A 12,774-nucleotide genomic window follows, 5' to 3' on the forward strand; every position below is an offset into this window, starting at 1 on the left:
TGTCGATGAGCCGCGCAGTCCACCTACTCCTTGGCTCATTTTGCTAAGAAAGTTGCCACTCGGTAAGGGGGCGTTGACGTTCTTCACGGGCAACCACCGCTCTAAAGTTTTCGCCCTTACGGCGGTATAAACGGTAAATTATAATTTGCAGTCAGCATAGGCATATGTTATGCTTTTAAAAATTTACAGCAGATAAGATACGTACTATGCTCTCAAATTTGAAGGTCAAAATCAACTGCCAACGCAAAAACGTCCATGTCGCACATAGAAAAAGATAACACCACTATAATCTCAACTAAACAATTCTTTTTATTATTTTATTCCTTATCACCATCTACATTCTTTCTTGGTATCTTATTTTCAGGTCCGGTGTACTTCCGTCAACGGAGACAACGACGACGCCCTTCCGTCCAGCATGCAGCAATGAAACACTTCTCGAAATTATTCAGAGAGACGGCTCGTGGACAACACTCAATCTATTCATTTGTGTAATGCATAAAGACAAATAAAAAAAGGAAATAACGACGAGGTGTTAGCAAAAAAGTTCCCCCTTTGACTGCAACAATGTCTTATCAATCCCAAACTTCTTTTAAACGAACATTAACCCAGTTAGACAAATATTAGGACATCTAACCCCGAGAAAGTGACAAATCGTAAAAATGTAAATTAAAATTGTGATCTGTTGTATGAAATTCGTGAATAATAATTGAAAAATTATCTATTGGTGTAATGTGGACCATGTACAGATTAAACACATTTGAAAATTTTATGTTTCAATGAACTCAGTTCAATCGAACAGATTAAGAAGTAGCTGGCGGTTTTTCTATATTTACATGTATGCTGTTTGTTGGAAATAACATTTTTCACCCCCATACTGATAGTTTCTAGCTGTGATAGAAATTAAACATCCACATCTGTTGATAAAGTAGTATTACGTACATATAGAAAAATCGCATTTTGAACAGCCAATCTGTTTGCGGGCTAGCCATTATTTATTCGGGATTGTTTTTCATCGAAACGAGTGAATGTAATTCACTGAAAAATCAAGACAATATGACGGTGGACTTTAACGATTATTTCTGGGTGAGTAGAAAATTTCGGTTTTTAACTTAACATACGCAAAGTTGGCTACAGATAAATCAACATGACTCAATGAACTAAAAATTTCACCTGAAAATGATTGGATTGTTGTCTGTGAAGCAACGAAGGCGAATAAAAGGCCGTCAAAAAGTATCTGCACCACTGAATTTGCGTAGATATCCAACAAAGACCCACAAATACCATTCGTCTGCCTTCTTTCATTGTCTCGATCTCCTCCAACTCCAATGCCTTCTCAATGTGTACCAAAAAATTTGAAAATTTTTTTGGTTGGAAACTCTTTTTCTCCCTCGTCTAAATTTTGTTGTACGAATTCTGTGCCATCTGTTACAATAATATTCAACAATTCTTCATTGGAAAGTGGCACTTCAGGAGTGTTAATAATAATAATAATCGTTGGCGCAACAATCCATATTGGATCAGGGTCTTGAAGTGTGTAAGAGCACTTCATTTTAGACGGTAACGGTACACTACAGGATTACAGTACCCTGTAGGAGGCAATATGGTCAGCATTGCGCTCGCCCGAGATTTGACTCAGGTATTCATTGACAGCTGAGTCAACTGGTATCCCACGTCAAATCACAATACAAATTCCACTGTCACCAGTGAGATTTGAATCGCGACCTTCCGTACGATAGCCTTGCGCTCTAACCACTCAGCTATCCGGATACACAATTACGTCAAATATATCCTCTTCATCGATTTCGTCAGAGCCTATAGTTTTCACAATCCAATGAAAGAGAAAGAATCAATGCCAGGAGACTGAACCGCTTCTGGCCAGATTTTACGCCAGGCTTTGTTCATTGTGCCACTAGTTACCTCTTGCCAAGAAGCTTCGATATTTTCAACAGCCTTGAGAATATCGAAATTTTTCCAGATTTCTTTAATTGATAATTTCCTATCTTTATCCAATGATATTATATCGTCTAAACGTTCCACCAACTGCCTGAAAGTTCGACACAGATAGTATGCTTTAAAGGTAGCAATTACACCTTGGTTCATGGGGTGCAGCAGGGACGTGGTATTTGGCGGTAGGAAGACCACTTTCACATTTTCATCGCTTTGGTTGAGAGTTGCAGAATGTCTAGGACCATTATCGACTAATAGCAACATCTTGTGCGATAAGTTGTTCTTCCTATAGTATTCTTTGACTCCTGGACAAAATTCATTTCTAAACCATTCAGTGAATAACGCCGAAGTTATCCAAGACTGTTTATTGTCTCCAAATAACTGGCAGCGTGGTTTTCAAAATATTTTTTAAGGCCCGTTCACAAACGGGGTCGGCTCGTTGTGATCGGTTTCGCAACATCTTCGTCTCCATTACCGCAAGACGCCGTTCATTGTCTTTTATAGTCGGCCAACACTCAGGGCCATAGGGGGCGACAGGACGGACGACATTGCGGTAAATTTTAGGCTTGAGGCGTTCGTTGATACGTTGATCACAAAGAACACCCGTTGTGGAACGCCACTTCATCCAGGTTGCGTTAATGCGTGAAACAATTTCATAACGCAGTTTTCCATTGGCTGATAGCGTTGACCCGAGGTATTTAAATCGCTCAGTTCTGGGCAGATCACTGCCGCTGACAGTGATTCTGCCTGTTTCATGGGGATCGATCGTCAAAAATTCAGTTTTGTTTAGATTCAGTCTGAGATTGTGTTGCATGAGGTGATTTTTCCATTTTTAGACAAATTGCTCGAGATCATTTTGCTATCAGATACAAGGAAAACATCATCTACATAAAGCAGTGCGTAGGGCGCTGGACGTTGGATACCCCGTAGCATATCTGTCTCCTGCACCAATTGTATTCCTAGCTGGGATCGTAAGGCTTCGCAAATTTCCCTCCTCCGTAATAATCTCGTCAAAGTCCTTATGCCCAATAACTACGCGATTTTTACTTAGCTTTACTTCTGCTGCCTTTTCCAGTGAGGATTCGATTTTTTTCTGCAGATCTTGTTTTGTTTTCGCCTGGTTTAACTTGTAGCAATAAGTCCCCCTTCCATGTTCGCCTTATGCGGTTCACACTTTCATCCAACTCTGCCAGCGAGGTGTCGATTTTGACCTGGCACAGAATGTCAACGTATATAAGTTCACATTTTCTGGCTATTATTACCGCATTGGGCCGATCTTTTTTCTGCAGCTTTTTCTTCTTTTTTCAGCTTAGCCCAAGTGGAACCTTGGATGCACTTACCATCTTTCGCTGTAGGAACTGGTAATCTTTCGTATTCCAACTTACTTAATTGCCGTGGAGGCGTGTTCTCCATTTTCCGTTTTTGGCTACACTGAGGAGATTCCGCTTCCCCATTAGACTCTATGTCTCTTATGAAGTCCCGGAGTATACGTTGTGCTGCTTTATCCACAACAGTGTAGGGACTGCTCCTAGAAGAGAACACCTACTGCAGTTTCTGTGGCTTTTTTAACTTCATTGCTTGCTTTTGACCCCTCACGTACGTCAAGTTACGCAACTCTAATACCCCGCACCTGATCTTTGATTGCGTGATGCGCATTATGCCGAACATTCACATACTCCATAAGATTTTTTATCATTGTCCCAAGCTTTGATATCTCTTCGGGCTCGCTACTCGCATCCTTCACTGAGGGTGGTTAGTCTTGTCACCATCATCAGATTTTACTATCAGGGATCGTATTACCTTGTTACTCTTTTTGAATGTCTGTCTCTTTGTCAGTCACATCCGATTTACTCGGAAACGACTTAACCTATTGTCACGAAATTTTGTGAGAACGGGGGGAGTTTTCTGTTGAGTGTTGGGGGGCTTTCCACCCATGCAGAATGAGGGTACAATTGAGGTGTGAGGTATCAAATTAAAGGGTTCAATTAGTACTTTTCGAAATCCGTTCTATTTTTGATAATGGCTGGAACATAGGGGAATGAGGGCTCAAAATGTGCACCCCAAAAAACGAAACAGATCTCGTTATCAGAACTTATTCAACCGAAAAATTTGAAAAAAAATTGATAGGGTACTAAGAGGAATTTGAAATTTAACAGTAGATTTGGCTTCTTAGCGCCCTTCTCAATCGGTCTTATTTTTATAGAAAGAACCAAACTTCTTAAATCTCGAAAAGCTAAAATAGAGTTCGTGTATGTAGGTGTCCTGAATAAAACCGCTCTTAATAGACATTTTATGTATAAATTTCGTGTGCCGAGGCATTCAGGGCGACAGAGAGAAAACCCCACTCGTAGTGCAAGTCAGAAAATTGGGCCCCACTATTATTCCTCATTGAAATTTCTGGGTAATGATGATGGATCGATCCTTCGATTTCCACTTAAAGGAATGATTATGTATGAAATTGGTCCCCAAGTTACAAAGTACGATTCGACTAAGAGGAAATGTCTGCTAGAGGAATACATAGGAAATTGACTTGAACGCCAATGAAAGGCTGAAAAGTCCGAGTTAGAGAATAATTCGACTTAGAGGAATTTCAACTTAGAGAGGTTTGAATGTACTTACTACCCGAAATGTCAGAAATACAGAAATGATGCGTACCCAAAGACGGTCTCAAACTTTGCACCATCGAATTCTCTGATCCTTTCACTTTGACCTTTCCACTCTTGAATTCTCGGGAACTATTCAACTTTACCCTTTAACATGCTGCTGGTAGTTTATTCTATACGTGAGCAATATAGATGCAAATTGCCGGAAGTTCTTCTTAATATGCAAACTTTATGATTTTTTTACAACTTTAAGGCTACTGACAAACCTTTATCTTCCACCTTTTTCGGCACCTTACGGGCTTCATCGTCAACAATCCAACCATTTCCAGGTAAATTTTTTCTTGTATCGGGTCATAATGATTTTTATGTAGCCAATCCTTAAACTATAAGCATTTGCTGATGGAATAGATTTTTTTCCTATCGTACGCACTACTCCATATCAGAGAGGGTGCAGTTCCATGTGCATAATTTTGCGACTCCGTAGATTTTGATCAGAAACTAATTGCCTCTTTATATCAACCTAAACAGAGCACTGAACCCTTTCCATTATTTACAATAGAAATTCGTTGAACCTTATCATTCTTGTTCAATTGATTCCGCCACACTGCCTGCTCCCTCCTACAAATACTTCCGACAAGAATGCAATTGACCCAAACATCTGCCTCAGTAATCACTAGCACGTAGAGTTTGGCGTACAAATTAAATATATTTTCCCGCTTGAATATCGAGCTGTAGCTGGTTCAATTTTTGGGCGTATAACTTTGCTACCCACTTCTGTTCAGACATGGTGAATGTAGTTCACTTTTATTTGATTTCCTTCTCTTGATATTTTTTCTAATTGTTTTTATTCAACACAGGGCGAGAAAAATAATGGATACGATGTCCTTTATCACAACATGAAATATGGACTTGTTGCTAGCAAGGAATTGTCGGACTTTTTCCGGGAGAAATGCAATATCGAAGAACATAACTCCAAATTTCTCACGAAGCTAGCAAATAAGGCGGGATCTGGTACACTAAATGGCACATTTGCACCTGTTTGGGTCATTCTGCGCTCATCAGCGGAACGACTGTCCAGCCTTCATCTACAAATGGTACAAAAAATATCGGAATTAGTTAAGGACGTTTCAAAATATGCAGACGAATTGCATAAAAAGCACAAGACAGTGAAGGAGGAAGAATCGGGAACATTGGATGCCGTTCAGGCTATGCAAGCATCAACACTAGCCGTTCAGAAGGCGAAAGATTTGTATACGAGCAAATTACAAGAGCTAGAGAAACTGAAAAAGGATAATGGATCGCCGAAAGATTTAGAGAAGGCCGAAACGAAACTGCGAAAGCAGCAAGATGAATATAAAAATTTGGTTGAGAAACATAATCCAGTTAAGGCAGAATTCGAAAGAAGGATGACAGCAACGTGTAGGGTAAGAGTTTTGAAAAATATCCTGATAATCTTACATTAATGTAAAATTTTCTCTTCGCAGCGTTTTCAAGAAATCGAAGAAGCACATCTGCGCCAAATGAGGGAGTTTTTGTCTACCTACTTAGAACTTTTGCAAAACAACCACGACATGGTTGGACAGGTAAGGGAAAGATTGATTTTTTATGGTTATTTAAATTCGGTTAGAAGCGTCAGTTCAATGGCATTTCATTCAGATTATTCAAATGAAAATTTGAATTGTAAATTAGAAGGGAATTCGACGTTTAGTGAATTTTATCCCCAAATGTCGTTGTAAATCCCCTTGGCGATGATTTCAGTTTGTCATCATCTTATAGCACGTTTTTGCGTAAATTCATTTGGATTTTGCAAATGGAAGATGCTTTGTGTTTCGGTCGTGTGTTGTCGAGGAAATCACTTAATGGCATGACATTGAAATATGGATTATACGCATAAGCTTCCGTTTGGTTCAGCTTATTGTTCAAATATTCATGACTAAAGATATTGTGGAAAACACAAAACAAATACAGTAGACTTCACAAGTCATTCCTCCTAGGAAAAATTGAAAATAAAGTGAAAATCTTGAGAGAGATAAGGCTACTATATGTTATTAAACTTACAAATGTGTACAGAGGAGTTCCGGTAGCAAAATGACATGAATAAAGGGTTAACAGTTTTCACATTGTTTTAAATGAACAACGAAAGATACATTTGAAATTCTACTCGAAATACTCGACCAAAAATGGTTCCAAACATATATTAAAAGGAAAGTGGCAAGGGTAAATGTGATATATGGTAAATGCTCGTGTAGCGTCTAGATCTTCCAAAGAAAAGTCTCTTGATAGTCAGACTGGAATGGAATTTCCTGACCTATCAAACGATGCTGAGTCAATCCCCTGGATCGTTCCATGACCGATACTGCATTTGCGGAGCAAATTACAGCCTAGATGAATTGTGTTGCCCCACAGAGTGCCCGCCGCGTAAAAATGATTGATGGGCACCAACGTTTGTATTCTGACCCAGTGTCATCGTATACCACAAATCTCTCTTCCATTCGATCCTAATGCTCGACTCAGCCTCCTCCTCTTCGAAAAACGCTGCTTCCGACTCCACCACATGCAATGTCGATACATTTTTACCACGTATTCTACGTGTTATCTCTAACACTCCCAATTTAAAACCAGCTATACAATCCTTTTCGAGCTCTTTCTTTAAACTCTCATTCCAACCAGGATATTTTGCGCTAATGTTCAAAAGAGAGTTGTTTTCTGGGAATATTATATCAAATTTTCCCCAGGACGCTGCCTACACGCCCATAACTCATCTCGTAATCTTCAAGCGATAGCTTGAGCGTATACGCGTTTTCAATCTCTCCTCTAAATCTTTAACACTCTTGCACTCGATAGAAGATTTAAGGTAGTAGGCATCTCCGATTAATCTGTTTTTCACACAACGGAGGAATATGACATTTTGATCCTCCAGCATCCGACTACTCAATTCGGATACGCAGTCTAAAAATTTGGAAAGCTCGGTCGCTTTAGTACCATGTCCATCACTCTGTCGTATACCTCATTCCATAGAATAGTAATGTCTCTAGAGTTCTTTACTAGTTCAAGAACACTTTCACTATTGCGTACCTTAAAGAGGTTCTTTTGAACTTTTGGTGTACTCGAAATCATGTTTATACCTCGATTACTCCACTTTTCTTCTAACTCGCTGTTGATTATCTTTGCCTCCCTAAGCTGATTTTCCCTCATTCTCTACAATATAATTTAACTGTCTGATATGTTTTTTTTTCTCAGCTAATTCTAGTGCCAACAGAACTCGTGAGCTGGGTTCAAGTGCTCTCTACCACGATCCAAAAAGTAAAGTTCGAAGTATGACGGATGTATCAAAATCGCTTCGTATATCTGTCGATGTTCGTCAAGGAAGCGCCTACTCCTCTTTGTCACGTTTTACTTGCTTGCGAGCGTTTTATGCGTACTTCCAAATGAAACGGGTCTGAGGGCATTGCGAGCGTTTAACTGCCATGATATGTTCAAAATGCTTTAAGCGAACTCAATTAATTGCACCGGGAAGCTGAGTTGAGACTTCCTGAAATTGCAATCATTGCTATGATTTCGTCTCTCCCACAACTACATAGCGCCGGATTTTCTTTCAATACTTTTTTCCACAGACAAAGGAATTGTCCAATTGACACTTCGACCGTGATGACCCACCAGCAGAGATAGGTCCTGGGTAGCTATGTGTGGTTGGAAAAAGTGACATCAATATGACAACGGCGGCTAAATGCACGTGTCAAGTGGAACGACACTGGAGACTGACGAGCAATGCGAGAGCTTAATGGTCAGCAGCTATTGTCACGTATTTCGCGCGAGAATTCACTTGCCAAGTCCGAACATCGAAGTTGATGGTAAGCGACCAAGACCGGCCGAAATAATGGTGGCTTGTTACCCTGGATGGTGATTTGAAAGCCTCGCCTGTATCCAGATCAGGCCTTTGATAAAATAAAATCGAGCAACCGATCACAACGAGCCGGGACAAAAGCTAAAGAAGAAGAAGCTGCTGTCATTCACAAAGACGGCAAACGGCGCTACAACATTTCGTTATATACCCATAAAATGTCTGCAGGGGCTCAGCCATGAGTTGGGTGGCATTCTCGATATATGGTCAATCAATCTTCGCCTTCTTTGACATATTGGAAGTACCAACAATTACTGAAGATCAATTTTCTAGCGTATATTAGGCGACTGTGATTTCCTTTGGGACAATATGCAACGGTTTTTCAAGCCGAAGTTTATGCGATCCTAAGGGCAGCAAACTGGGTGATTGACGGGCGGTTGAAGGACAGGCGCATCGCAATCTGCAGTGACAGCCAAGCTGCATTGAGTAGTCCTTTGATCACCTCGAAAATCGTTCAGGAATGCAGAAACCGTTTGAACTCTATCTCTAGATTCAATGCGGTGGAACTACTCTGGGTACCTGGTCACTGTGGCATAGAGGGGAATGAAATCTCGGATGCTTTACCGAAAGAGGGGTCAATCTCCCCTATGCCGGGACCGGAGCCAGCAATGGGAGTATCAGTAGCATTGGCTAAGTCTGTTTTCAAAAACTGGGGACAAGCTTCCCATAATGACAGGTGGCAGAGCCTAAATGCTGCTCGACATACCAAACTTTTCCTGCCAGAACCGAACATACGTACCGCCAGAGTTTATCCTGTTGAAAAGCAGGAGGATTTGCAGGTGTATTGTGGGCATTCTGACAGGCCATAATTCACTAGCTGGGCATAAGTTCAGAATAGGAATTACTCAATATGATACGTGTCCCTCCTGTAATGAGGAAGCGGAATCCATGAAGCATTTCCTATGTGAATACCCCGCTAATGGACGTATCAGGCATCAGATCTTTGGTGCCGATGTTCTCAAGTTGCGACGGGTAGCATCACATCCGCTAACGGAAATCCTGCGATACGTTAACGAATCCGGAATATTCCGTTAGACGGGGATGGCGACTACAATGGGCGAACACGGCCTGAGTGCTCAGAAGCTGTAGCTTCTCTCTCCCCCACTATGTTCACTTCCCGCAGGTTGAGGCAGAAAAGACCGGTTTTCTTGAGGTCCGTTTGTTCCCAACCAACGAAACTTTCACCGCTGGCTTTCCCCTCGCGTGGCGGGGAGCGCCGGCGGCATCACCTATCCGCTCGCATTAACAAAATTCGAAATAAATTTCGAATGTTGTTAACCCTGCTGCACCACAATACCAAATGTATCTTTCTGTTAATCCCTCCATTCATCTCTACCGAATCCTACGCACACAAACAGAGCTTATTGTTAAATTTTGAAGATTTAAATAGATCTCTTTTTACTATCTAATCTCGTCGACTTTCATCTTTTCTGTCAAATTTACTTTTTAAAGTGTAAGAACCACCGTTGACAAGTTATTGCGATATGTATAGTATAGCACAGCATAAATTTACAACTCCGTTTAGTAGAGAAATCAGCTTTTCATATGAATTGATCTAAAAGATTCATATTCCTCTCAAATTTTCATTACTAATAATACATTTTTAATTTCAGGTCCATTCTGATTTCAAACGTCAATTCCTAGAAATGACTGTCGATAAACTCCTGGAGCAATTCGTCCTCAATAAATACACTGGATTAGAAAAGCCAGGTAATTTCTTAGATTTGATCTGAGTGATACGAATATCTATTATTTGCTATTCTAATTTAAAAAATTAAGTTAAAAGCCCGCATCAGCCAATCAAAAGTTGATAATCACAAAAAGAACACGAAATAGTCTGCAGGTTCTAATTTTCCAACACCTAAATGAAATGTAGGAAACAATCCAACTTATTTGAAAAGAACACCATCTGAAAATTTAGGTTTTTTTACTTAACTTGTATAGGTCGTTTCAATCGATATAATTAACAGCAAATGAACGTAACTGCTCGTTATTTAAGCTTTCGACGTAATACAATTGTTTTGCAAATAGAGTGTTAGTTTTGCCCGTTAGATTATTCTTTGCAAGAAACGAGAAAGCTGATTAAATGGAATGTGAGTGTTAAATAAACTGTAATATCAATTAATTTTCAAATTATATCCGACAAGAAAATTGAAAGCTTGTAAATGGTTAGCTGCATTTTTTTCCTGTGAATAGCGCGCATGGCTGATTTGAAATTTCAATTGACAATGATTATAATCAAAATTCAAAGAAATTTAGTTGATTTTAATTTTGCGGTGTATGACACGAAATTAAATGCAAAAACTGTTTTCATACCATTGAGGGTAGGACTAGTTGTATGTATCTTCAAATTGAATTTCTTTTGTTCTTTTTTGTTATTATCGCTCGTTTTGAATGGATTCATATTTTATTTTCGTGTCATATACTGAAATTCACCTAACAGAGTATGTTTACACATTTTTTTTTACGATTTTCTCTTTCGTGTGTATCTTTAACTTTTTCCTAATATCTTTTTCTGCGCGATATATTCCAAATGTGTAAAATGGATTCCAAAAATACGCAAAAAAACAAACAAAACTATTACAGAAATAGCTGAGCTTGAACTAATCAAGTTGCCATCAACACCGAGCTCCTCCCACCATAGTCAAAATCAGTCACAAACTAACACTTCATCAAATATCAACAATTCAAGTAATTCATCGTCGACTACTCAACAACAAAGTGGAGGATTATTCAATAGTTCCACGACAACGCCAAATGCTTCATCATCACTATCTGTAACAAATAGCGCAGCAGCACGTGCAGCTTCACCGGAACCTACGCAGATTACAACAGCAAGTAGTACCAAGCGTGAATTGAATTTACGCAATTGGTTTTCATCGAATACGACGTCAAGTCGTAATGACAAACGTTCAGAAACTCCGGCCAATTTAATGACTGTAACTGTGGAGAATAACACCCAGGACATACAAAGCTCGTTCATTTCACCTGCATTGAGTCAATTGTCCGAACAGACAGCATCGTCGACCCCAAGTATGGAAATTTTCTTCTTTTGTGTATTTTTATGTTGGTCTGTCCTATTACATATAAAAGAAGAAAAATTGGAGATCTGTGGATCATTTCATGTCCTTTTGAATAATATAATAGTTTTCATTTCATTTTCATGCTGTCCCCTTTGTTTATAGTTTTTATAAATGTAGAATGTAAAATAACTTTATAGTACTTGGAAGAAATATTTCGAAGAGCTATAGGCAAATATGATTAAGCTCATTTTTAAAGTTAATTATCACATTTTGCCATATCCTCCTTTTTCCCTCTTTTCTCCCCCCTTGTTCCTATCCTCCCTCCCTTCCTTCCTCATCATTTCTACTCATCACCAGTCGGTAACATGCTCCAAATCTTCGGTACTGATTCCTGCTGACGTGGAGAGTGTCGTTTTGTAGTTAACAAGTAATGGCATAGGACTCAACCCTAGGATTTAATGGGATACCAAACTTGCTAGTGAAGTGACTTTGGAATATTTCTGAAACTGTAGTTTAGCAGTTAACCAGTTCCGGAGCAGTGCTCCGCTGCAAATTTAACAATATCTTTTATGCAAATTGTGGATATTGTCATAGATATCTGTCGAAGGACTCCAGGGACCACCTATTAGCGATTTCCTCTTACAAATAAAACAACAATTCAGGATGAGTTTTCAAAAAATACATGGCCCAGAATAGACTCCTGGCCTTATTTTCACTAATGACAGAAATAAGTTTTATGATGCAATCTAACCAAACTCGCATAGGCCGTTTTTGAAAAACAACTGAATTTTTTTAAATTATCAGCATTATAAATTTTAACCAAATTCAAATGCACTGAAAAGTCTGCGCCATTGTGTGTGATGTCATAAATCACGTCAAGAAACATCAGTAGACAGACAACTGAAAATTGCTTATCACAAAATCAAAGTGTTTAACTTAATTTCACGTGAATTTTTTCCGGCTTATGAATCTTCCAGAAGCGTACGTTTGATCACCGCCCAGGTAAAGATGCTATATATTTGCTATATAGCTTGCTACCATTACTGCCAAAACGTAAGGTAAATTGAATGATTGTCCTTTCACGCAACAATTGCAATTCTGTTAAAAACTGATTACTTTAAATGTAAAAAGTAACAAACATTAAATTGTACGCTTACACGTATCTAAATAAGATTCAAATTGCTCGCTCGGTAACTTGACATGAAGTATCAGCCAATCGCCGTGTTTTCTTTTCTGTCTTGTAAGAATTCCATTTTTAATCAATAAATGAGCGTTCAAAACTTATTTCCCACCGACATAT

General features: G+C 39.2%; 1 protein-coding gene across 5 annotated transcripts in view; it reads left to right on the plus strand.

Annotated features, from left to right (window-relative positions):
* Nucleotides 1–12,774, plus strand: part of LOC119660540 (F-BAR domain only protein 2) — a 73,495-nt gene that overhangs the window by 18,585 nt on the left and 42,136 nt on the right. For 4 of the 5 annotated variants that reach the window (XM_038069167.1, XM_038069168.1, XM_038069169.1 and 1 more), the window contains exons 2-6: nucleotides 365–1,083; nucleotides 5,408–5,974; nucleotides 6,035–6,133; nucleotides 10,065–10,161; nucleotides 11,038–11,484. In XM_038069167.1, coding sequence (XP_037925095.1) covers nucleotides 1,054–1,083; nucleotides 5,408–5,974; nucleotides 6,035–6,133; nucleotides 10,065–10,161; nucleotides 11,038–11,484 — 1,240 coding nt within the window. In that variant the 5' untranslated portion in view covers nucleotides 365–1,053. The remainder of the gene's footprint in view (nucleotides 1–364; nucleotides 1,084–5,407; nucleotides 5,975–6,034; nucleotides 6,134–10,064; nucleotides 10,162–11,037; nucleotides 11,485–12,774) is intronic. The other variant, XM_038069172.1, reaches the window with a different exon arrangement.

The sequence above is a fragment of the Hermetia illucens genome, chromosome 6, assembly GCF_905115235.1.
Source record: "Hermetia illucens chromosome 6, iHerIll2.2.curated.20191125, whole genome shotgun sequence".
Classification (NCBI taxonomy): domain Eukaryota; kingdom Metazoa; phylum Arthropoda; class Insecta; order Diptera; family Stratiomyidae; genus Hermetia; species Hermetia illucens.